General features: G+C 38.6%; 1 protein-coding gene across 2 annotated transcripts in view; it reads left to right on the top strand.

The window, feature by feature from the left end:
* Window positions 1–22,015, top strand: part of ptprb (protein tyrosine phosphatase receptor type B) — a 96,106-nt gene that overhangs the window by 33,909 nt on the left and 40,182 nt on the right. For both annotated transcript variants that reach the window (XM_008110945.3, XM_008110946.3), the window contains 8 exons: window positions 1,660–1,929; window positions 9,302–9,562; window positions 11,388–11,654; window positions 14,225–14,488; window positions 15,725–15,988; window positions 17,450–17,713; window positions 17,986–18,249; window positions 20,989–21,258. In XM_008110945.3, the coding sequence (XP_008109152.2) occupies window positions 1,660–1,929; window positions 9,302–9,562; window positions 11,388–11,654; window positions 14,225–14,488; window positions 15,725–15,988; window positions 17,450–17,713; window positions 17,986–18,249; window positions 20,989–21,258 (2,124 nt within the window). The remainder of the gene's footprint in view (window positions 1–1,659; window positions 1,930–9,301; window positions 9,563–11,387; window positions 11,655–14,224; window positions 14,489–15,724; window positions 15,989–17,449; window positions 17,714–17,985; window positions 18,250–20,988; window positions 21,259–22,015) is intronic.

The following is a 22,015-nucleotide window of genomic DNA, read 5'->3' as shown; positions in this document are numbered from 1 at the left end:
GTCAATGGCCAGGGGTCCGAGCAGGTGTCCCCAAGCTTCACCAACTGGGAACGACCCTCCAGAAAGGACTGGAGCCACTACAGTGCAGTACCCCCAAGACCCATCCCAGAGAGCCGCCCCAGAAGGATACCATGGTCGATGGTATCGAAAGCCGCTGAGATGTCCAAGAGAACCAGCAGGGTCACACTCCCCCTGTCCAGCTCCCTGCGGAGGTCATCCACCAAGGCGACCAAAGCTGTCTCGGTACTGAACCCAGGCCTGAAGCCAGACTGTGATTGGTCCAGAAAATCTTCCAAGAATCCCTGGAGCTGAGAGGCAACCACCCGCTCCAAGACCTTGCCCAAGAATGGTAGGTTAGAGATTGGCCTGTAGTTACAAGGATTGGTCGGATCTAATGAGGCCTTCTTCAAAATAGGCCTTACCACGGCTTGTTTTAGGCTGGATGGAAATTTGCCCTGCCCCAAAGAGGCATTAATTATTGCCACAAACCAATCAACTAACCCACCACTGGCCTGTTTTAAAAGCCAAGATGGGCAGGGATCTAGGGCACAGGTAGTCGCCCTCACTGCTCCAAGAATCTTGTCCACATCATCAGGTTGCACAAACTGAAACGAATCCCACAAGATCGAACAGACAGATGCCTCGGTTACCTCACCTGGCAATGCTTCAAGACTGGCGTCCAAGTCGGAACGAATCTGAACGACTTTGTCTGCAAAATGGTGAGCGAACTCGCTACACCGAGTTGCCGAGGAGTCAGATGCCCCCCCCACCCTGAGAAGGGTGGAGGAGCTCCCCAACAACTCGGAACAACTCAGAAGATCTGTTTGTTGCAGACGCGATGCGGGCAGTCGTGAAAACCTTCCTGGCTGCCCGCAACGCCGCGGAATAAGCCCTAATAGTGGCTTTAGACCGTGCTCGGTCAGAAATGTCGCGAGTTCTCTGCCAGCGCCACTCTAGTCTCCTTCTCTCACGTTTCATCTCCGCCAGCTCCCCGGTGAACCAGGAAGCCGGGGCAACTCCACGCAGTGAGAGGGGACATTCGGGAGCGATCATGTCAATAGCCCTGGACATCTCGGTATTGTAACAAGCGACTAAGGCATCGACAGGATCGTCAGCCTCCATAGCAGACAGAACCCCAAGAGACGTCAGGAGTCCCTCAGGATCCATAAGTCTCCTGGGGCGGACCATCTTAATGGGCCCAACACAACTATATCCTCTATATATATCTATATATCCTCCAACACAACTCTATGGTAATATCTAGCAGAAGCGTGTCATAGTATCTCCTGGAGGACCATGTCTCATCAGATTAAAACATTTTAATGCTTCAGGGGGGACTAGTGTGGGGATTTGGATACAACAGAACCCCCATACATAAAGGGCAGGTATCCGTAGTTGAAACCATGGATACCTGCCCTTTATGTATGGGGGTTCTGTTGTATCCAAATCCCCACACTAGTCCCCCCTGAAGCATTAAAATGTTTTAATTACATCATGCATGTCTAATGCTGAGAACAAAAATATAGAAGTTGCTGAACAGATATGTATTCAAAATGTTAGGTATTAATTAAACTTCTGATTTGCAAACCAATTGTTTCTTGCATAAATGTTTTAAAGGTATTTCATTTGACCATAGTATGTTGCAATTCTGTGTTTCAGTTCCTCAGAAAGTTTCAGAGTTGAAAGTGGACAGTATGGGAGGATTCAAATCCCTGAAAGTAAGCTGGCTGCCCCCTACTGGAGACTGGGACAAATACTATATTGTGCTGCTGGACCTTTCGACAGTACTGCTGAACACTACAATGGAGAAAGACAAAAGGGAATATATTATCGAGGATCTGGGGCTGATTCCAGGAAGGCAATATGAGGTTACGGTTACTGTAGAAAGCGGAGGGTTGCAGAACACAGCACACAGCAAAGGCAGAACAGGTAAGCAAACTTTTTTATTATTCCAAATCAGTAAGAAACTTGGGAAATCTACAAAGATAATACGGAAGACTTAATCAGATGGGTTGCTGTGAAGTTTTGGGGCTGTATAGCCATCTTCTAACTGCATTATCTAATGGCATTTCACCTGCATCTTCAGACCTCTGAAGATGCCAGCCACAGATGTAGGTGAAACATCAGGAAGGAATGCAGCTGGAACGTGGCCATACAGCCCAAAAAACTCACAGCAATCCAGTGATTCCAGCCATGAAAGCCTTTGACCTAATCAGATGTTTGTGTGTGAGATATGAACATTCTAACTGTGGCTCTGTTCATATGAACATGATAAAAAAAACTTTAGGCATATCCACAAGATCAGTCAGGAGTAAAAAGTTACATTCTTTACTGTCTGTAAGGTTCTTACTCAATTAAAGCAATGTCTTTAGATGTTAAAGGGCTCTTACATTAGAACTAGTCATTTATTTGTTCATAGCACCCATTATTAGTTACTGAGATTGACAGTAGCTTTGCAGCATCAAAGGTGCCAACTTCCTTTAATTGAATATGCCTGCTATTGAACCTAAAAACTTTGCATGTAATGCATACGCTCTACCACACAGCTATGATTTCTGCCAATCTTGTTTGATCCACTAATTTGAAATATTTAGTTATGCATTGTGGCCAGAATCCCATTGTGGGTTTACTCTGACATTAAAGTCATAATGCAAGCCTTAAACAGTGGACCCTTGTTATCGACTGGGGTTTGATTCCCATCATATACAATAGCATAATAAAATGGTATCCCATATATAAAATGGCAAAACTGATGTTAGTTTTTGGATTTATTTACTGGTTTTGGAATATTTTCAAACTGTGGTTATAGAGAACTGGCTGCATACATACAGTTAGGGCCAGCATATCACACTTTAATTCTTTGCAAACATTATATGAATTCTCCCACTGCCAGCTTGATACTGGAGAATCTGGGATACACCAGATTTGCTTCAAAGCATATTATATTCATTTCAGCCTTTCTGCATACTTCCCTGTATCAATGCACTATCAGAACAATAAGTAATGTTAATGGACAGTTGGAGGATTGATGCAAGATTACCTTTGGTCACTTCATTATTTTATACCCTGAGTCTGTTTGAACATTTCACAATGGAATCACTGGAAATCATGATTTGTAATTCTACATAAATTGAAACTAACAAAAAGGGGAAATGATTTACTATGGCTGTATCTACACTGCCATATTATCTAGTTTCAGAATACAAACTACTGCATTGAACTGGATTATATACTAGTGTAGACTCCTATAATCCAGTCCAATGTAGTTAAACTACATTCTGAAAGTTGAATTATATGGTAGTGTAGATCCAGCACAAGATCACTAGGAGGGAAGAGTACAGCAACAGATTCAAAATTAAACGAAGTGTTGTTGTTATTGTTGTTGTTGGTATATTTATTTATATCCTGCTTTCATCTCTTAAAAGAAACTCAAAGTGGCTAATTTTTCAAAAATTCTTAGTGGGTAGACATCTGGAAGCCTCCTAGGACACAGCCCTGAAAATACAGGTGGCTATCTGCATTCTCATTAGGAAAGCCAGGGAGAGCTCAGGGGAAGCTGGGCAGTGATGTTTTCCCCCATGGGATGGGAAAGGGGGCACTGGAGGCAATGTGGGGCATGGAATGATGGTTTCCTCAGCTGCTCACTGGATTTGCCTCACTGCCCCACAGATGCCCCTGCTGTCCCATGGATTGAGGACCTCAATGTGACGGTACTTGGTTACGTTGCTTTGCACATTGTTAGTTCTACTATATGACTACCAGAATGAATAAGTAATTAATTGCTTGTTGTTAATTGATGTCAAGTTGACTTCAATTCATGGTGAACCTGAGAGATTTCCAAGGACCTCATCATACTGAGGTCCCTAACATGGGTGACAGTGGGGGAATTTGCCAGGCAGTGTGGTGAAGTTATGGGGCAAAGGGAGGAAACCATCGTCCCGTGCCCCACATTACCCGCATCGCCACCTTCACCATTACACAGGGGAAAGCGTCACCACCTGGTTTCCCCTGTGCTGGCCCCATTGTAGGCAATGAGAACCCATGTTCTCAGGCTCCATCCTGGAAGTGTCCTAGGACGGAGCCAAAAGTCAATGTGATGAGGTCCCAAGTCACCCTATCATCAACAGCCTTGTTCAGGTGTTGCAGACTAAGGACCATGGCTTCCCTGATCCTTATTAAATTCCAAACCAAACCAATACCAAACATTATTGTCTTTTCTACAGAATCATGTCTTCCCATGCTAGGTCCAAAGAACAAAGTATAATAGTCACTTTTTAGTTATCTTGACTTCTAGGGTCTGTCTCAGCTGGCTGTAGAACCCTTTATTTGTCTTTTCAGTACTACATAATATCCATAGAAGCAGTCACCAACACATTTCAAATTAGTTGATTTTCAGTTGATTTTTCATGGCCATACATAGAAATTAGAAATACAGTGGCATGGACATTCCAGGCTTTAGTACAATGAGCCCTGCGGTGTCCACTGGGGTTTGGTTCCAGGACCTCCTGGGAATACCAGAAGCCATGAATGCTCAAATCCCATTTATATAATGACATAGTAAAAGGGTAAATAAAATGACAAAACTTTGGGTATTTAAACATTGTTGAACTTAAAGATATTAAATCCATTGACTTGAAGGGCCAACTGTCTAGCTCCTTCATAATTGTCTTTCCAAGGCCAAATTATCTTCTGACTTCTTGTCTTTGGTCTCCATTCTGCTTCACTATCTGCTTTAAAATTGTGTATATCATCCGTGTCATTATTTTCTATTTCTTGATGTTCAACTGTACACCTACTAATACACTTTTTTCCTTGGCAGTATTCATTCTAACTCATTGCTATTTTCTGCATGTGGTATGCATATCTTTAATTGTGGATATTCCTTCCTCCAGTTTTCACATCTCCTTTCTCAGAGTCTAAGCCAGCTTTGCATATGATACATTTAGCATACAAATTAAGCAAGGTAATAAAAGGCAGCAGCACATGACACCCTTGCAAAATAGAAATAATTTCTTCTCTGTATTTGCCCTGATGGTAGCCTAGTGTCTGACTACAGGTTATGCATCATGACAAATAAATATTGTGGCTCACTTCTTTTCTCAGAGTGATATATAGTTTTTCATGATCTAAAGACTTTCTATAAAGCATAGACATTCTTCTGCAATATACGTAATCTCTCGTGCTTCTTCTCTCCCTGAACCCAGCTTGGACATATGCCATTTCCCACTCCAAATTTTGCCTGTATGGGAGATGAAATCCTTGGTGTCCCCTGCTTTGAAGACCATAAAGTACTTTGAGCATTTCCAATCAATGAACTATTGTTTTATTTTCCATATTTGTTGACAGATTTTAACAAGAACTATAGTCAATTCTTTCTCTGTAGATTAAAGCAGCCATATTGGTGATTTATTTTTCCCAGTGCTTTAAGTACAGATTCTACTTTACATTCCAAAATTGTAGGTTCACCTAGAATAGAGTTCTCGCCTTGAATCAATCTGCCATCCTTTCATTTATTTTATGTAGTTTTTAAGTGCATTGTTTCCATCAGATTTTTGCAATGAAAGTGGAGCTTTTCAATCTTTTGCTTCTGATATTTGTATTGCCATCAGGTGATGCTCATATATGTAGTTGCCTCTTTTCTTTTAGTGGATACTCCATTTCTAGCATAAAATCCTTTCCCCCCCCCCTTCAGCCTCTGTAATTACTACCTAAACGTGGATTATGGTTACACTGAGGGGTTTACCTTGAGGTCTTTTTAATATTATACAATATTAGACTTTGTAGTATATACTTTGACTGCCTTTGCTACATCTCTCCTCACTATTAATACCACAAGAAGTAGGAATAAAGCTTTTTAAGATAGTTAACTGAAAACAGGATTTCTTGCCCTTTTGACAAGAGAGAGTGGACTGTATAAAATAACTCTGGAGGCCAGCTATATATGGTCCATAAATAGAAGTCTCCCTCCCCTGCCATAGGCTATTGCAGTGTGCAGCAAGCTGAGTATTTCAGATTTACAAAAAAAAAAAGGAAGGGAGTATCCTGAAAAACAATGGTCTGAAGGGTGTATTAGAAGATCAGGGTGGGAAACCATATGTTATCTTACACCTCGTTTTGATTATTTTTCCTGCTACACCCTCTCTTTGATTCTTCAGACATTACACATACTTTGACTCTTTGACACGGTGTTTCTCATAACACACAGAAATGTCAGGTTGCAGCAGTTACAGACATATTCTATTCATAGTAATTTTGTGACCTACCAAATTGCTACCAGGCCAAAATATTTTTCCTGTTTAGAGGCAATACTATTGGGCCTGTTTTATCTTTGCCACCTGAAAGAGAAATAAAATGTTTAGACCAGGGGTCCTGAAACTTTTTAAGCCGAGGGCCGGTCCACAATCCTTCAGACTGTTGAGGGGCCGGATTATCATTTGGAAAAAAAAATACAAACAAATTCCGATGCACACTGCATATGTCTTATTTGTAGTGCAAAAACAACAACAACAACAACGAAAGAACAATACAATATTTTTTTAAAAAAACAATTTTAACCAACATACATTTATCAGGATTTCAATGGGAAGTGTGGCCCTGCTTCTGGCCAGTGAGATAGTCAAGTTAATTAGGGTTGTTGTTGTTGTTGTTGTTGTTGTTGTTGTTGTTGTTGTGTGCCTTCAAGTCATTTCAGACTTTGGGTGAGCCGAAGTCTAAAATTTATTTATTTATTTGTTTGTTTGTTTATTATTTACTGCATTTATTTATTACATTTGTATCACACCCTTCTCACCCCAAAGGGGACTCAGAGTGGCTTACAAGTTATATGTACATACAATATATTATATTATTAGCATAGCACAATATTAGCTTTATATATTACTATATTGAACTATACCACTATACTGTAATATTATTAGTAATATTATATGTAATATAGAATATATAATTAATATTTTTATATGGTATTATTATTTGTGTTATATTGAATTACATTATAATATTATTATCAATATTATATGTATTATATGTATATACAATATATTATATTATAAAACTGAGGGCGGGGGCCAGGTAAATGACCTCGGAGGGCCGCATCCGGCCCCCGGGCCTTAGTTTGGGGACCCCTGGTTTAGACTGTGAGGTCAGACTCTTGAGTTTCGTGTCTCCACTGAAAAACTGTTCAGTGACTTTTTGAGAATACATATCTGATTTGATTCACATACAAAATCCTAAATCTCACACACATTTTGTGGATAGCCATGGATATTTCTGTGATCGCTTTGTCATATCTCTTTTTTAAGTTTTGTAAACAATTTAACTTTATCTCCTAAAAATATTGAATCTCATCTCAAAAGAAAGGCAGGGTATAAATTCAACCTATTGATCAATAACTTTTATTCCTATTCTGAGAAGTATATTGACTTTCAGCTGTGAAACTTTCTTTCAGACATGTTCAGTTTATATCCACATGGATTCCACGTTTCATAACTTGAAATTTTTTAAAAAACAAATTACAAAAAAACTCTGATTTTGCCATTTTTTTAAAAAAGGGACTCCATACCATGATGTATAATTGCACTTGAGTATACACAGAATTTGATTTCCAACAGCATATGGGTGTGTCTTGGAATCAAACCACGGTAGATAACAAGGGTCCACTGTACTAGACTTTTCATGTGTAAAAAATATTACATTAATTTAATACCAGCATCTGAGCAAATGCTCTTCCCCATCTATTCTGCTTTACATTTGGGTCTCACATTAATTAGGAGCCTATGGCCAAATATTAGGTAGCCTTATTCAATTAATGCCAGATGGAGCACAATTTCCATCTTTGACACCTAAAACACCCCCCCTCAAATAGCAACTAAACTACTTTGAGATGTGTGTTCATCAACAGAGAAAAAACACAACAGTTTATAGTTGATATAAAGTATGAGCCCAGTTAACAAACAGCTAATTAGTGTTATGGAAGGAAGCCCTGAAGGTGAGATAGAGCATATGTTTTACATCTATAAGGGTTTGGTTCTGGGCATTGCAGTGAAGCGAATCCAGTAGATCTGATACAAGAAAAATTGTTTGAAATTATGAGGAATTGATGCTAGTCCAGGGCCACCCTTCCATGAAGAATGGTGTGTTCTTTGGGTGACACAGCAGAAAAGCATCACAAAGACCCTACTTCCTCTCGCTCAGCAAAGCACCACTAGTACCTATGTTCTGTAGAGTTCTTTGTGTCAAAAGTCTTAGCAAGATACTTGCTAGGAAGATGCAGAGATAGAGATTTTTAAATATAAGTGTAGGAAATTACTAGTCATGCACTGGAATACACTATAATGTAATGTGGTAAATGTATGGTGCCTTATGTGAAATAATGTAATGTAATAAAATGAAAGTAATGCACTCAGAACTAAACTAGACTATGTTTCACCTGAAGGAATGTGTCTATCTATGATTACTTGACAAAGAGTTTGCTCATTCCCCATATAAATATCCTGAGATTGCAATACTTAAGAATGCATAAGTAGAGTATTGGTATAAACACTGTAAATCTGAATTCTATTGCCATTACAAGTTGAATAACTAGGCAGCTACAAGTTAATAATGCAGATAAATACAGATCAGTTGAAAATTTGCAAAGGACCCTCAGTCCCTCAGGCTTGAATAAGGGTTGCTTGAATTCCCTTCTTCAAGGTTACTATCAAGTACAATGAACTCCTTGGGTGTGTACTAATTGTCACGTGGAGGAAACTCATCGATGCAGCTTTCCTTCAATTTTACTAAATGTTTCCCATGGTGATTTGCTCTAGCACACATATGAAGTGGCAAGCCTATATACATAAGCAATATACAGTCCATGTACAGCAAACATGTTATATTGAGTGCATACATTGAGGTTATTAGAAATCCTGAGAACCTGCAGAAAGAGCACAGCAAGCTGAATATAAATAGTATCAGATCTTCATTACTTCTGCACAGAGTGCCAGGCTACCAGCATCACTTTGTTTGAACATTTATCAGTTTAATCCATTATATCTGTCTTCAAGTGTAATAAATTATGTCAGGGTAAGAAATAATAAGTCTTACTGCCTGTGATTCAGGCCATTGTTTACAAACAATTTCAGCCATCAAGATTAGAATGGCAACTTAAGTGTTAGCTGGAATTAATATTTCATCAGATGTAGCCCTCCAACTTGGCAGAGGAGACTTATTGATTTTTTTATTGCAAAATAGCCTTTTAATATAATTCTTCATAAAGTTTTTATAATGTTGAGGTGCTTTTCCCACCCTCTCTTTCACATAGCTCCTCAGCCTGTCCTTCAGCTCCGTATAAAGCATGCTAATGAATCGTCTCTCACTATCATGTGGATGACCCCCTTGACTGAGTGGGATGGTTATGTGGTTTCACTGGGAGACAGAGCACTCACAATCATAAATAAGGCGCTTGCCAAAGAAGCCAAAGAATTCACTTACACTGGTCTCTTGCCTGGACGGAGGTATACAGCTACTGTGACCACCATTAGTGGAGATTTGAGCAACTGGACTTCAGTCGTAGGGCGCACAGGTACTTTATTGACAATATATTATGAATCCCCAATTTTTCCAAATACCAACTACTAATGTATTGCTTTATTGGAATTAAAGAGAGCTTTTCAACTTGTCCATATCTTTTACAAATGCCAATTGTACTTGCTCAGAACAGAGCAATTCAAGAAGAAACTTGGTGGATCTGAACAAGGGCCTGCCTACCTACACCAATATTTTGTTTCCACAATGTCCCCAAATTTGCCAAACAGATGCTCTAAAGCTATAGCTCTCCCCAGCCTGTGCTTCTTATCAACTGGCATACCGCAGCTTATGCCAGGAATCTGACTAGGAATCCCAGATAGTCTTATACTCTGTGGATTTGCTCAGTCACTTCTTGGGGTGCTTCCAGACATTACCTAAATGCATGCTGAAATTGGTTTTAAAAACCCACTTTGACACAAGTTTAAGTCCCCACACTCCCCAAAAAACCCAGGCTTTCTCGGGGGCTGCCTACATGCCATCTAAAAAACTATTGGGATGGCATGCAGCCACCCCGAAGACCCCAAAAGAACCCCTAAAAGGTTTTTAAAACTTACCTGGCTGCCATTATGATCTTCTTGTGTCTCCCCCCCCTCCCCCGGTTACCTGGCGCATCATTACCCCACGCCAGGGTGGTGTGGGGGAGGAAGATAATGGCAGCCAGGTAAGTTTTTCTTTACATTTAAGGGCTTCTTTTGGGGGTGGGGCGAGGGGGTGGGGCTCATGAGGTCCGAAAAACCAAGATGCCTGTGTGGATTGCTCTCTTTTTCTAGCAGTTACTCTGTGTTTTTTGTTCTTTAATCAGTTATCCATATTAAAAAAGCACCTCCCATCTTACCTCATGACTGTAAAATTCTCTTGAGAGTCTCTGCTGAGGGAAGACTCACAAAAACCTTTTGAAAGTGAAAGTAGACAGTGTCCTCCACTGAATTGCCCCACCCACATCCTTATCGAAAATTATTATAGATTGTTATTTTAATCATCTTGTAAATGTACTCCAGCCCCATCTACACTGCCATATCATGCAGTTTGAACTACATTATAATGGTCAGTGTAGATTCACATAATGCAGAATCAACTGCATTGAACTGGATTATATGAGTCAACACTGCCATATAATCCAGTTCAATGCAGTTAATCTGCATTCTGAAACTGCATTACATGGCAGTGTAAATGGGGCCTTTTGTGTATTGATAATATCAAGGGGGAGAGAAAAATGCAATGAAAACAGCTACAATCAGTGTTTTTTGGCAATTTCAAACTTAATGTTATAAATGTATAAAATTACTGGAATGGGAATAAAGCAGAATATTGGACAGAGCTGTCTCTCCTCCCTCCTAAAATATTGGTAAATTTTATAGAGGACATCGAGTCTTCTATAGTTGATATGACTCATTCAGCAATCGGGAATGGACTCAATTTTCCAATAGTAAGACTCCTTGAATTTTAGGAGCTATAGCTTTAGTATAGCAGCCTGTTGGTACTATCAATAAATATATCTCTACTTTTTCTGTGGTCTTTTTTTTTCTTTCTGTATTAAATAGTTTCCCTTCAGACAGGAAGCAAAGCTGGCCCAAGACATTCTGCTGCCTAAGGTGAAGCAGCAAATGGTGCCCTCCACTATTTGGCGAGCCCTGGCAGGAAATTAACAGTTTTGACATATGAGTAGCTATTTTTAGCCCTCTGATACTCATTTTTGTTTTAGTTCTTTGGTAGCAGTTTCTTATTTCTTTCCCATGAATTTTGTGGTTGTAGCTGTAAGCTTTCTTCAGATTAAACATCTGTATCTGTTCAATAATTCTAATCTTGATCTGGAATTGCAGTTCCAGCACAAGTGACAGACTTGTATGTGACAAACCAAGAAACAACCAACAGCCTATTCACCAGCTGGACCAGAGCAAATGGAAATGTGGATACTTACCAAGTGTTGCTCATTCATGAAAATGTTGTCATAAAAAACGAGACTGTTTCCAGTGACATCAGTCAATATCATTTCTACTCCCTAAAACCCGGAGGACTCTATTCAGTGGTTGTTACCACTGTTAGCGGAGGGATATCTTCCAGACAAGCAATTGCTGAAGGAAGAACAGGTATTTACTTATTCATTTATATTAATAGTTGATAAACCACACGAGCAAAGAACTCACAGCCACAAACAAAATCACTGACCTCCAACTTTTGCTTATTACAACTACCTGAAAATGAAACCACAGTGACAATTCATAAGAACAGCTATAAAGGCTTTAAACAAAACAGTATTATTTGTTGCTATTTTTTAAAATAAGTGCCTAGTTAAAGAATCAAATGTTCAATTACTGTCTAAAATAGTACAGACAAATCTCTGCTGATAGGTGTTCTACAAAGTGATGAACAATAAAGAAACCATAAAGTGAGGGGGATTCTCTCCTTCCTGCCACATTGGCATATGCTGGATAACATATGGGTGTGGCCATGTTGCTTGGTATTGTTGGATCCCCATCCAATGTACCATATGGAACTTAGTGCTTGTCTCAGGAGCAGTCTTGGCTCCTCATTCCTTTTCCCTATGCAAGAAAGATAATGAGAAGCAAAATATTGGCAATTTCTGCATACAAATGAGAGTGCAGTCAGCTTCAGTTCTCCTCCTCCTTCCTCAATCAGGAAAGGAGGGAATGATGATGATGATGATGATAATGAATTTATTACCCACCCCTCCCTGTAGCTCAAGGCAGGATACAACATCATTAAAATGAGGTAAAACACTAGTAAAAGAGATACAAGATGCACAGAGTTAAAATACAAGTTAAAATCCACTGATAAAATGCAGATTAAAATTCACAACTTAAAATGGACCGGGTAGGCCTGCCGAAGGTGATGGGTGTAATAATAATGATGATGAACAAATAAAAAAAGAAATAACAAGGACAAAGAAAGAATTCCTGCTACAGTAGAGTCTCACTTATCCAACATAAACGGGCCAGCAGAAAGTTGGATAAGTGAATATGTTGGATAATAAGGAGGGATTAAGGAAAAGCATATTAAACATCAAATTAGGTTATGATTTTACAAATTAAGCACCAAAACATCATGTTATACAACAAGTTTGACAGAAAAAGTAGTTCAATGCACAGTAATGCTACGTAGTAATTAGTGTATTTACGAATTTAGTACCAAAATATCATGATGTATTGAAAATACTGACTACAAAAATGCGTTGGATAATCCAGAATGTTGGATAAGCGAGTGTTGGATAAGTGAGACTCTACTGTATTTCCAATCCATAATTGTAGATAGTATTGCTTATGGGGGATGATCATTCCAGAGACCTGCAAGAGTTGGATGAACAATTGAATAAGCTGAATTAGTCCCATGAGCCATAAAGTCACTTCCCATGCTCTAGACCAGTGGTTCCCAACCTGTGGGTCCCCAGATGTTTTGACCTTCAACTCCCAGATATCCTTACAACTGGTAAACTGGCTGGGATTTCTGGGAGTTGTAGGCCAAAACATCTGGGGACCCACAGGTTGAGAACCACTGCAATAGACCTTGTAACTGCCTTCTAGATTCTAGTCTAGGAGCTCTGAAGTATAGTAGGCCCTCCATATTTGTGGGGCATTGGGGGCACAGGAAAAAGCACGTTTTTTTAACCTGAGAGAACACTTATCTGGGAATCTCTAGATCTTCATTAGATTAGATAAATTAGATAAAGCTGCATTAGAGTGAATGCTAACATTAGAGTTAATTCTAACATTTCCCAGCTAGTGGTGGAGATAGTGCCAGGTGTATCCACCCGGCCCCCTAAGATCCAATAAATATTTGGGTGAAATTGTCCCAAATGCACCCCAGCCTTTTTACTGAGCGCAATGTTATCACATTTTGAGGGGCTGTGGTACTCCTTTTGGAGGCAGGAGTGCCAGAGGATGTGTCACATTAGTTTGTGACACAGTATGTGTGTGTGTACTTCTCTGTGAGTATGTAGAAACAGACATACACACACTCTGAGAATGCTGTGAGCTGAAGTGGTCGGTTGTAAGCATTAATTGTAAAACTGTAGATAAACTTTGTTCTGTCTGAAAAGAGAGTAGTAATAGTTATTTCCACTAGAGGGCGGGAAACTCTCAGTATTTATACACAATTCTTCCCATTCATCTGCTGTGATGATATATGTACCAATTTGTAGTACACAACAGCATTTTGTGAAGATAGTGAGCTACCTGCTATTTCCAGATAGTACTTTTTTGTTAGACTTCTTTACTCATAGGAGGACAAGCAGCTTCCAAATTTTGGATCAGATTTCTGGAACTGAGTTGTCTAATGCTGTATTCAGTGAAAAAGTTCCACATAAATCTTCTGTCTTAACTTTAATTTGCTCTTTCTGTATGCTGCTCTTACTTTAACAATGCAAACATCAATGCAAAGTAAGGAATTTATAGCACAAAGATGCAAACTGGCACAGTAGCAGGCAACAATCACTATCGCATGACATTGTGTAATATCTGTTGCCAGTATGCCACCCCCAGGTGATGAAACTAAAGGATGGTGGCTTGCATGTGACATTGTCCAACATCCCCAGCCACCCACAGGAAATACCTTTGACTTTTTATGAGAGAGCCCATTGTAAATATGTTCTAATAAGATTAATCTCTTTATCAAAACACTTTTTTCTGGCTTTGTTGCACAGTTCCTTCTAGCGTACGTGGAATAACAGTGAACAACTCAGGACGGAGTGATTACCTGAGTGTTTCCTGGCTGCCAGCTGTTGGAGATGTAGACAGCTATGCCATAACACTCTCTCATGAAGGACAAATGGTCCATACTCTCACCGTTGCAAAATCCGCCAGTGAATGTTCCTTCAACACCCTCATTCCTGGTCGACTCTACGAAGTGACGGTGACCACAAAGAGTGGAAAGTATGAAAACCAATCTTTCAGTCAAGAAAGAACAGGTAATACAGTGGAGGGGAAAGCACAAAATATGTTAATTCAGTCTCAGATATAGTGCAGCAATGGAATATCTTATGAATAAATGTATTGGGATACAATGCCATTGTCTCACCATAGATGTCAGGATTGTACACAGCAGAACTAGTTCAATCCTTATCATAGAATCATAGAATAGTAGAGTTGGAAGAGACCTCATGGGCCATCCAGTCCAACCCCCTGCCAAGAAGCAGGAAATCGCATTCAAAGCACCCCGACAGATGGCCATCCAGCCTCTGCTTAAAAGCCTCCAAAGAAGAAGCCTCCTTAAATGGAGTATAGCTGCCAACTGAGGCTAAATATATGGATGACATGGAAAAGTGGCAAAATGTTGATTATTTGCTTTGTATATCTATTTCCTGGAGGTGGAAGCACCTTCAGGACTTCATTTCTGCAGTCCCAGAATTAACTTGGTTTACTCTAGTTACAGGCATTTTTACTGATGCTTTTTGGGGGAGGAGGGGCATTTGCAGCTTTACCTCAGTCTGCAAAATCCTTGTGCCAACCCTGGCACAAAAGGTTTTATAATTCTTATATAATTTATTATTGATACAATGCATGATACAGGTCATTCATATCTCCTTGATATAGACAGAATTCCTGAGGCTAAGAGTGAAATCTACAACAGAGATGGTAAAATACATCCATCCTAATCCAAAAAAAGAAACCCACTTGTAAAGCACTTATCTATCAGAAACTACTAATATAAAATCACACATACCTTCAAATGCAAATGCTATACACTGCGCTATCAACAATGCAAAATAAATTTGGATGTGTCTGAACACGTATGTTGATCCACATTCTGGCCTATCCAGCTCTAATCCGAAATATTTTCAAACGAATGGTGTTCCCTACTTTGAATCAAGATGCTAACCAATTTATTTAACATTTCAAAAAGAATATTGTACACATTTTTTCCAGGCCATATTGAATAATTATTCAAGTAACCTTAAATATGTGTTTTTCTGCTCCCTTTTGATATCCTGAGTCAGCTACCTCACTTTCTAAGGGTAGTGCTAGTTCTGTGCCCAAGTTGTCAAATTTAACAACTGTAGCTGAATTAAAGGCACCCTATACTAAATTTCACTTTTTCTGCGCCCTTTCCTAAAATTTCAATTTATTTCTCAAATTAAACTCAGCCTGTATTATACTTTTATTCCTGAAATCAGGACAAACTGAAGCATGTTCTATCTTTTCAGTGCCTTCAAATGTCCAGGGACTCACAGCGAGCAATTCTGCAAGAAGTGACTATTTAAAGGTGTCCTGGCTCCATGCCGCAGGAGACTATGATATTTACGAAGTAATCATCAAGCACAACAATGACTTCATCCAAACAAAAACAGTCTCCAAAGATAAAAATGAATGTGTTTTCACTAATCTGGTTCCTGGGAGGTTTTATAGTGTCACCGTTAACACAAGAAGCGGAAAATATGAAACTAGTGAAAGGACCGATGGACGAACAGGTAAGTAAACAGTCCATAACAATTTTTAAAAGAAATAATTGTTTTTTTAAAAAAATTAAATCCGAAGGTTTTTAAAAGTCTGGACTTGATATGTAGGCACATGTAATCAGTGGGATTCATCAAGCTCCCATTGACTCAATATATCTTCAGAGACTGAATGTCCTAAAGCTAAATAAATAACCCTCTAATGAAAGCCTGTTTTCCATTTAATAAAGAGCTATACAGAAAATGTCATTAGTCATTACATAAGTACAGTGGTTCAAGTACTGTACTTCTACAGTGGTTTCGCACCGATGTGTCATTAGGGGTTGTGCGGTGGCAGTGGAGGGATGGGTTGTTTTATGGTGTGTGCTGGGGAAGGCATGTGTAATAACACAATAACAAATACAGCTATTCTATTGCTGATGCTTGGACCAAGAATTAGTAAATCAAATAGCAAGGCTCTGAAATCCAGATGATGTCATCTTAGATATTACCACTGTCTGATAAGCTGATGTGAATAATCTGATCTTGTTTTATGCCCACCTATCTCACCGCTACATTATGTTGTTACAAAATAATACATAATTAAGACACTAGCAAGATTATTCCCATTCTACTTCATGGATATACACTATGGTTACATGCACAATATAATTAATGGCTCTTAGAAAGCACTAGACTATGAGTGGTGGCATACCAAAAGTGCCACTTGGGCCCCCTGGTACCCCAAAAAAAGATTCTGACAAAATTGCTCCAAGTGCACCTCAACATTTTAGAGAACTAGCAGCATTTAATTTTTTAAAAGGAAGTAATTGGATTGATCAGTGGGAGAAAACTTTTAGTTTTAAGTTGGCAGCCAAAAAGCAGAGTAATTGGATGATCCAGAAGGGGGAGGGGGAGTTTAAGATTAAAAATTAAGGTTTTCTTTGTGGGAAGGACAGCCCACAATGGAAGTCACATCTCCCAAAATGAGTGGCTAAAGCAAATTTCTCTTACCACATTGCAAAATGTTCTTTCTAAAGCTGATTAAAAGCATGCCCAGAAGGCAAAAGACAGCAAAAATCCTGCTTTCGGTAAATACAGCTTTGACATTACTTGAGGCTTCATTTGGGATAAAATTAGGAAGACATGATGCAGCAAAAAGTGTTTTCGTTTGTGTTTAGGAAGCCTCCAATCTATTGCTTAGAGATTTGTGTGACAGTCTTCCCACTGATTACTAAGGATGTTCGCCTCAAATGCTTAAATTGGGATCAGTCTTATAATAGTATTGTTATTATGTACTGTTAATATTACTATGTACTGTATTTTACATTACCATGTTGATCACAGTTTACTTTCAAATGGTGAAGAAAGCATTGAGGAAGTATAAAATGTATTCATGAAAAACAGTTTATAGCAAGCTGGATTTGTTTTCCTTAAGAAACCTTTCAATAATGCCTGTTATTGTTATCTGTCACTGTCCTGTCCTTCATTCCTTAGTCCCAGAATCTGTAAAGCAATTGACCCTTACTGGTAGAGGCACAGAAGAGCTGTATATCACTTGGTCCAAAGCTGATGGGGATGTTGATCAGTATGAGATTCAGCTTCTCTTCAATGACATGAAGGTTTTTCCACCAAACCATCTTGAAAATACTATTGAAAATTTTCGGTTCACATCTCTCACCCCAGGACGCCTTTACAAAATTCTTGTTGTGACAATAAGTGGAAAAGCACAACGTGCTACTTTCATAGAAGGACGCACAGGTCAGTAAAGTGTATATAAATCAGACATTTGGGCTTGGTTGAATTGGTAAACAGACGCACTATAATTTTTCACAGGTTTCAGAGAGGGCTGCGTAGTTCAGCAGAGAGGTTGGATTATATAATGTGGGTTATGTTTCTAGGCCTTGCAGATTTTGGAAAATTATTTTGTAAATCAAATCGTTTCTGGTTTCAGAGGGTTTTTTAAACTATAACTTAAAAATATATTTGTTGATTTCCTTGGCCATTCTTGTTTGGCATTTTGTCTTCTTTAGTTCCAAGTGCCGTTAGAAACATTCATATTTCACCAAACGGAATGACCAGTAGTTTGAAAGTTAATTGGACCCCTGGAGGAGGAGATGTTGATTCATACACTGTCACAATATTCCATCAGAGTCATCCACTTGATACCCAGACAGTTTCCAAACATGTATATGAGCATACTTTTAACAAACTGGAAGCAGGAGAGCAATACAAAGTTCTTGTACAGACAAACAGTGGCACCTTGCATAACAACTCAACTGCTGTTGGACGAACAAGTAAGTTTCATCTTGGAGCAAAGGGGAAAAGGTGATTCAGAGGTCCTTGAAAGTTTTCTATTAATTAGTCATTTAGAAATGGAGAAGTTAACTGTATTGCAGTTTCTTAGAATCATTGTCATTTATTTCTGCGAGTTCATGATCTCAGTAGAGTGGTAGATGACCTCTTCCTAGATTGATTTAGTCATCTCAGAGTGAGTTTGCTCAATAAGTACTTAGATAAATATTGGTTTGTTTCTAAAAAAAATAGTCTCTCAGCTTGCATTGTGGTGCCACAGCTGGATGTGCCCTTTTTATTACCTTTTGTGAACATTTAAAACAAAGAAAGAAAGCTCTTTAAATTGAACATACATGGAGTGAGGGTGATTCTATATCACCTTCTCAGCTAAGTAAGTACCCTAGTTATATAGCTAGGTACAAGACAATAGCCAGGAAAAAATTGGGGGCGGGGGTTGAAACTTTTTTTAAGTGAATCATGAAGAATAGTTCCAGAACACAAAATAATTTAGAAATAAGGCTCCATCGATAAACTTCAGTGGACACTCATGGAGATTTGGTTAACCAGTTAAAATTCATGAGTAAACCAAGTTTTAAAAAAACTGAAAAAAATTGGGAGGGGTATTGAACCCCTAACGCCCCCCCCCTTGCCTACAGCCCTGGCTAGGTAGTATCTCTAAGCTCAAACTCCCCCCATTCCCACTTAGCAGGCACTAACTGCTATGTGTGGAGAGTCTGTTCTCCTATCGATCAGGAAGCAGCTGACTTGTGTTATCACCGCCTTCTACCAAGTATGTCTGGTACAGCAGTCAGGAGTCACAATACCCCCTCACACTAAAGATCACTCCTGGAAGCTGTCTGGAAACATCAGTCAGCTGCTACCTGAAGAAACAGGAGAACAAACCCTTGTTGCACACTGTAGCTGCTGCCTAGTAAGTGAAGATCAGAAAACTTGTGCACCATCTCTACATTAGTGGGGATGATGAATATGAAAAGTCACAAATACGTAACTCTGGGTTATTTGAATTCTGATTTGAATTCCAGCCACTTACTTTTAAACGTGGGCAGAGTATGCCAACAATCACTATTCAACACATAGTTCAGAAATAGATCCAAGTAAAAAGGTTAATAGTGACTAGTTATTTTGGGTACTCTATCTTGAATTACATAACAAATTAATTATGTATTGTGGTTGTGCATTTAACTATCAGTTACCTTCAGTTTCATTAAAGCAGTTTCAAAAAGGCAAAGGGATTTTAGGTACAACAACTTCTGTATAGGCACCAAGAAGTAAGTAAGCATTGGGCATTCAGTCAGATAAATATTGGCACTCTGAGTGCAGAATCTCGCAACATCTGATTTTACAGTATGAGTCAGAACAGCATTGCTTTTTCAGATAATGAGAAACATTTTCAAAATTAAGGTTTTCTCAAACTAATAAAAAAAGAATCTCCACTGTTTATCAGAATGTAAACTTATTTATACTGAATTACTTAAATGAATACAATTAGTACACTAAAACCTGTAATTCTTCAGTAATTTACTTGTCAAAGAAAATATTGAGTGATTTTATCATTTTCTTCCCACGGTGAGAAAATCTTTTAAAAAATACAGAATTTTGAAGCCTATTCAAATGTAGTTGTTTTGCATAGGACACAGCACTTTCTGTACACAAAATGGCATTTTCTGCACACGCATAAATATCTATGTGTAGAAATATTCTGTGTTATCTATGCAAATACAGTAGAGTCTCACTTATCCAAGCTAAACGGGCCGGCAGAAGCTTGGATAAGTGAATATCTTGGATAATAAGGAAGGATTAAGGACCAAAACATCATGTTATACAACAAATTTGACAGAAAAAGTAGTTCAATACGCAGTAATGTTATGTTGTAATTATATCCAAGATATTCGCTTATCCAAGCTTCTGCCGGCCCGTTTAGCTTGGATAAGTGAGACTCTACTGTAATTACAACATAACATTACAACATAACATTACTGCATATTGAACTACTTTTTCTGTCAAATTTGTTGTATAACATGATGCTTTGGTGCTTAATTTGTAAAATCATAACCTAATTACTGTATTTACAAATTTAGCACCAAAATATCACGATATATTGAAAACATTGACTACAAAAATGGCTTGGATAATCCAGAAGCATGGATAAGCAAGGCTTGGATAAGTGAGACTCTACTGTAATACTGTTTTCTGTACAAAACAACCAGATGTGAATTTTATACAGAATAAATCTTAAACTGTGAAGATTGTCATTAAGTTCTTTGCAACACCATTTCTTAACCTTCAAAAAATACGTTTCTAATTCATTTGTGGAAAAGTTTTAAATATTATTTCCATTGCTAACTTCAGCTTCAATAGTATTTCACCTATGGTTCTCCTGCCTATGGCTGGAGAGAATTGAAATGCAACAATATCTAGAGGAGTACAGTGCTAGTTAAATAAAAATGAATGAGTTCCTGGAATGATGAAAACAGGTGTGTCACCTATTCTTCCCATCCTGCTATTATAACAGCAGAAGTAAAAGTAGAAAAAGAGGTGAAAAGAAGGAAAGAGATGAGGACATAATGTGAACTGATTTGGGCAAGCAATCCAGTTGACTGAATTTGACTTAGGAAAGATTTATTATTTCTATACAAATGTGCCTCTGTGCACATGTTCATAATAAATTAGCAATTCTTGGGGTACTTAAAGAGCATTTCTTGTTAAATGATTTCTCCCAGTCCCTGCCCCTGTCCAGGGACTGCATGTAGACCATGCATACAGCAGCCATTCACTGATTGTATCCTGGCAAAGTGCTGCTGGTGTGGCTGAACGGTATGACATCCTACTCTGGACTGAGCAAGGCAACCTTCTGAGCAACAAATCAGAGCCAGCTACTGCTAAACAGCACAAGTTTGAAGATTTAACACCAGGCAAGAAGTATAAAGTACAAATGTTGACAGTCAGTGGTGGACTCTTCAGCAGCCAAGCAGAAACTGAAGGCCGAACAGGTAATTCTGGCAAGTTTATTAGGAGACAGCAAATAGTGGTGGCAGTAAATATAAAACATACCAGAAGACTTACTCAGTTTTTGCCCCTTTAGAAAGTGTCCCCTGAATGTTTACATTCTGCTTTCATTGTTTTTAACTGATTTCCAAGCTGAGATTATTGAATATATATATAACATATCAGCCAGTATTTCTTAAAGGTTCTTGCTATGAGCATTTGTTAAACTTGGAAAACTGCCTTAGGGTACCATAGATATTTGTAAAATATGTCCTTAATCAGTAAAAATTTCAAGTGAAATTAATGAGGATGGATGGAGGGATGTGATTGTGAGGATACTCCACATTAATTAATTGTCACAGGTGATGTGTCAATCAGCATTTACTTTTCCTACACATGCAAAATAGGATATATGCCCTTTAAAAAAAAACCAAAAAGTTCCTACACTAACCAGAGCATTGTTAGTGTTTGTACATAAACATTTCTGATCTTTCATTGTGTAAGCAAATGTTGAAATTGTAGGAGCAAAGTGTAATATGGAAGTGATTGAAGAATGTATTGTAACCTTGATTCAAAAAAGATGGAGGAAATTAAATTCAAAAATCTATTTGTATGGATATGGATATGCCCCATACAATGGAAATATGAGTCTTCATGTCTAATGATAGTAAAAACTGAATGAAACAATAATGGCAACTAATCACTATGAAAGGAAATGTGGGTACTATCTATCTATCTATCTATCTATCTATCTATCTATCT

The sequence above is a fragment of the Anolis carolinensis genome, chromosome 5 (genome assembly GCF_035594765.1).
Source record: "Anolis carolinensis isolate JA03-04 chromosome 5, rAnoCar3.1.pri, whole genome shotgun sequence".
Taxonomy (NCBI): domain Eukaryota; kingdom Metazoa; phylum Chordata; class Lepidosauria; order Squamata; family Dactyloidae; genus Anolis; species Anolis carolinensis.
Note: the sequence above shows the minus strand (reverse complement) of the source record. Positions and strands in the feature narration are given on the sequence as shown.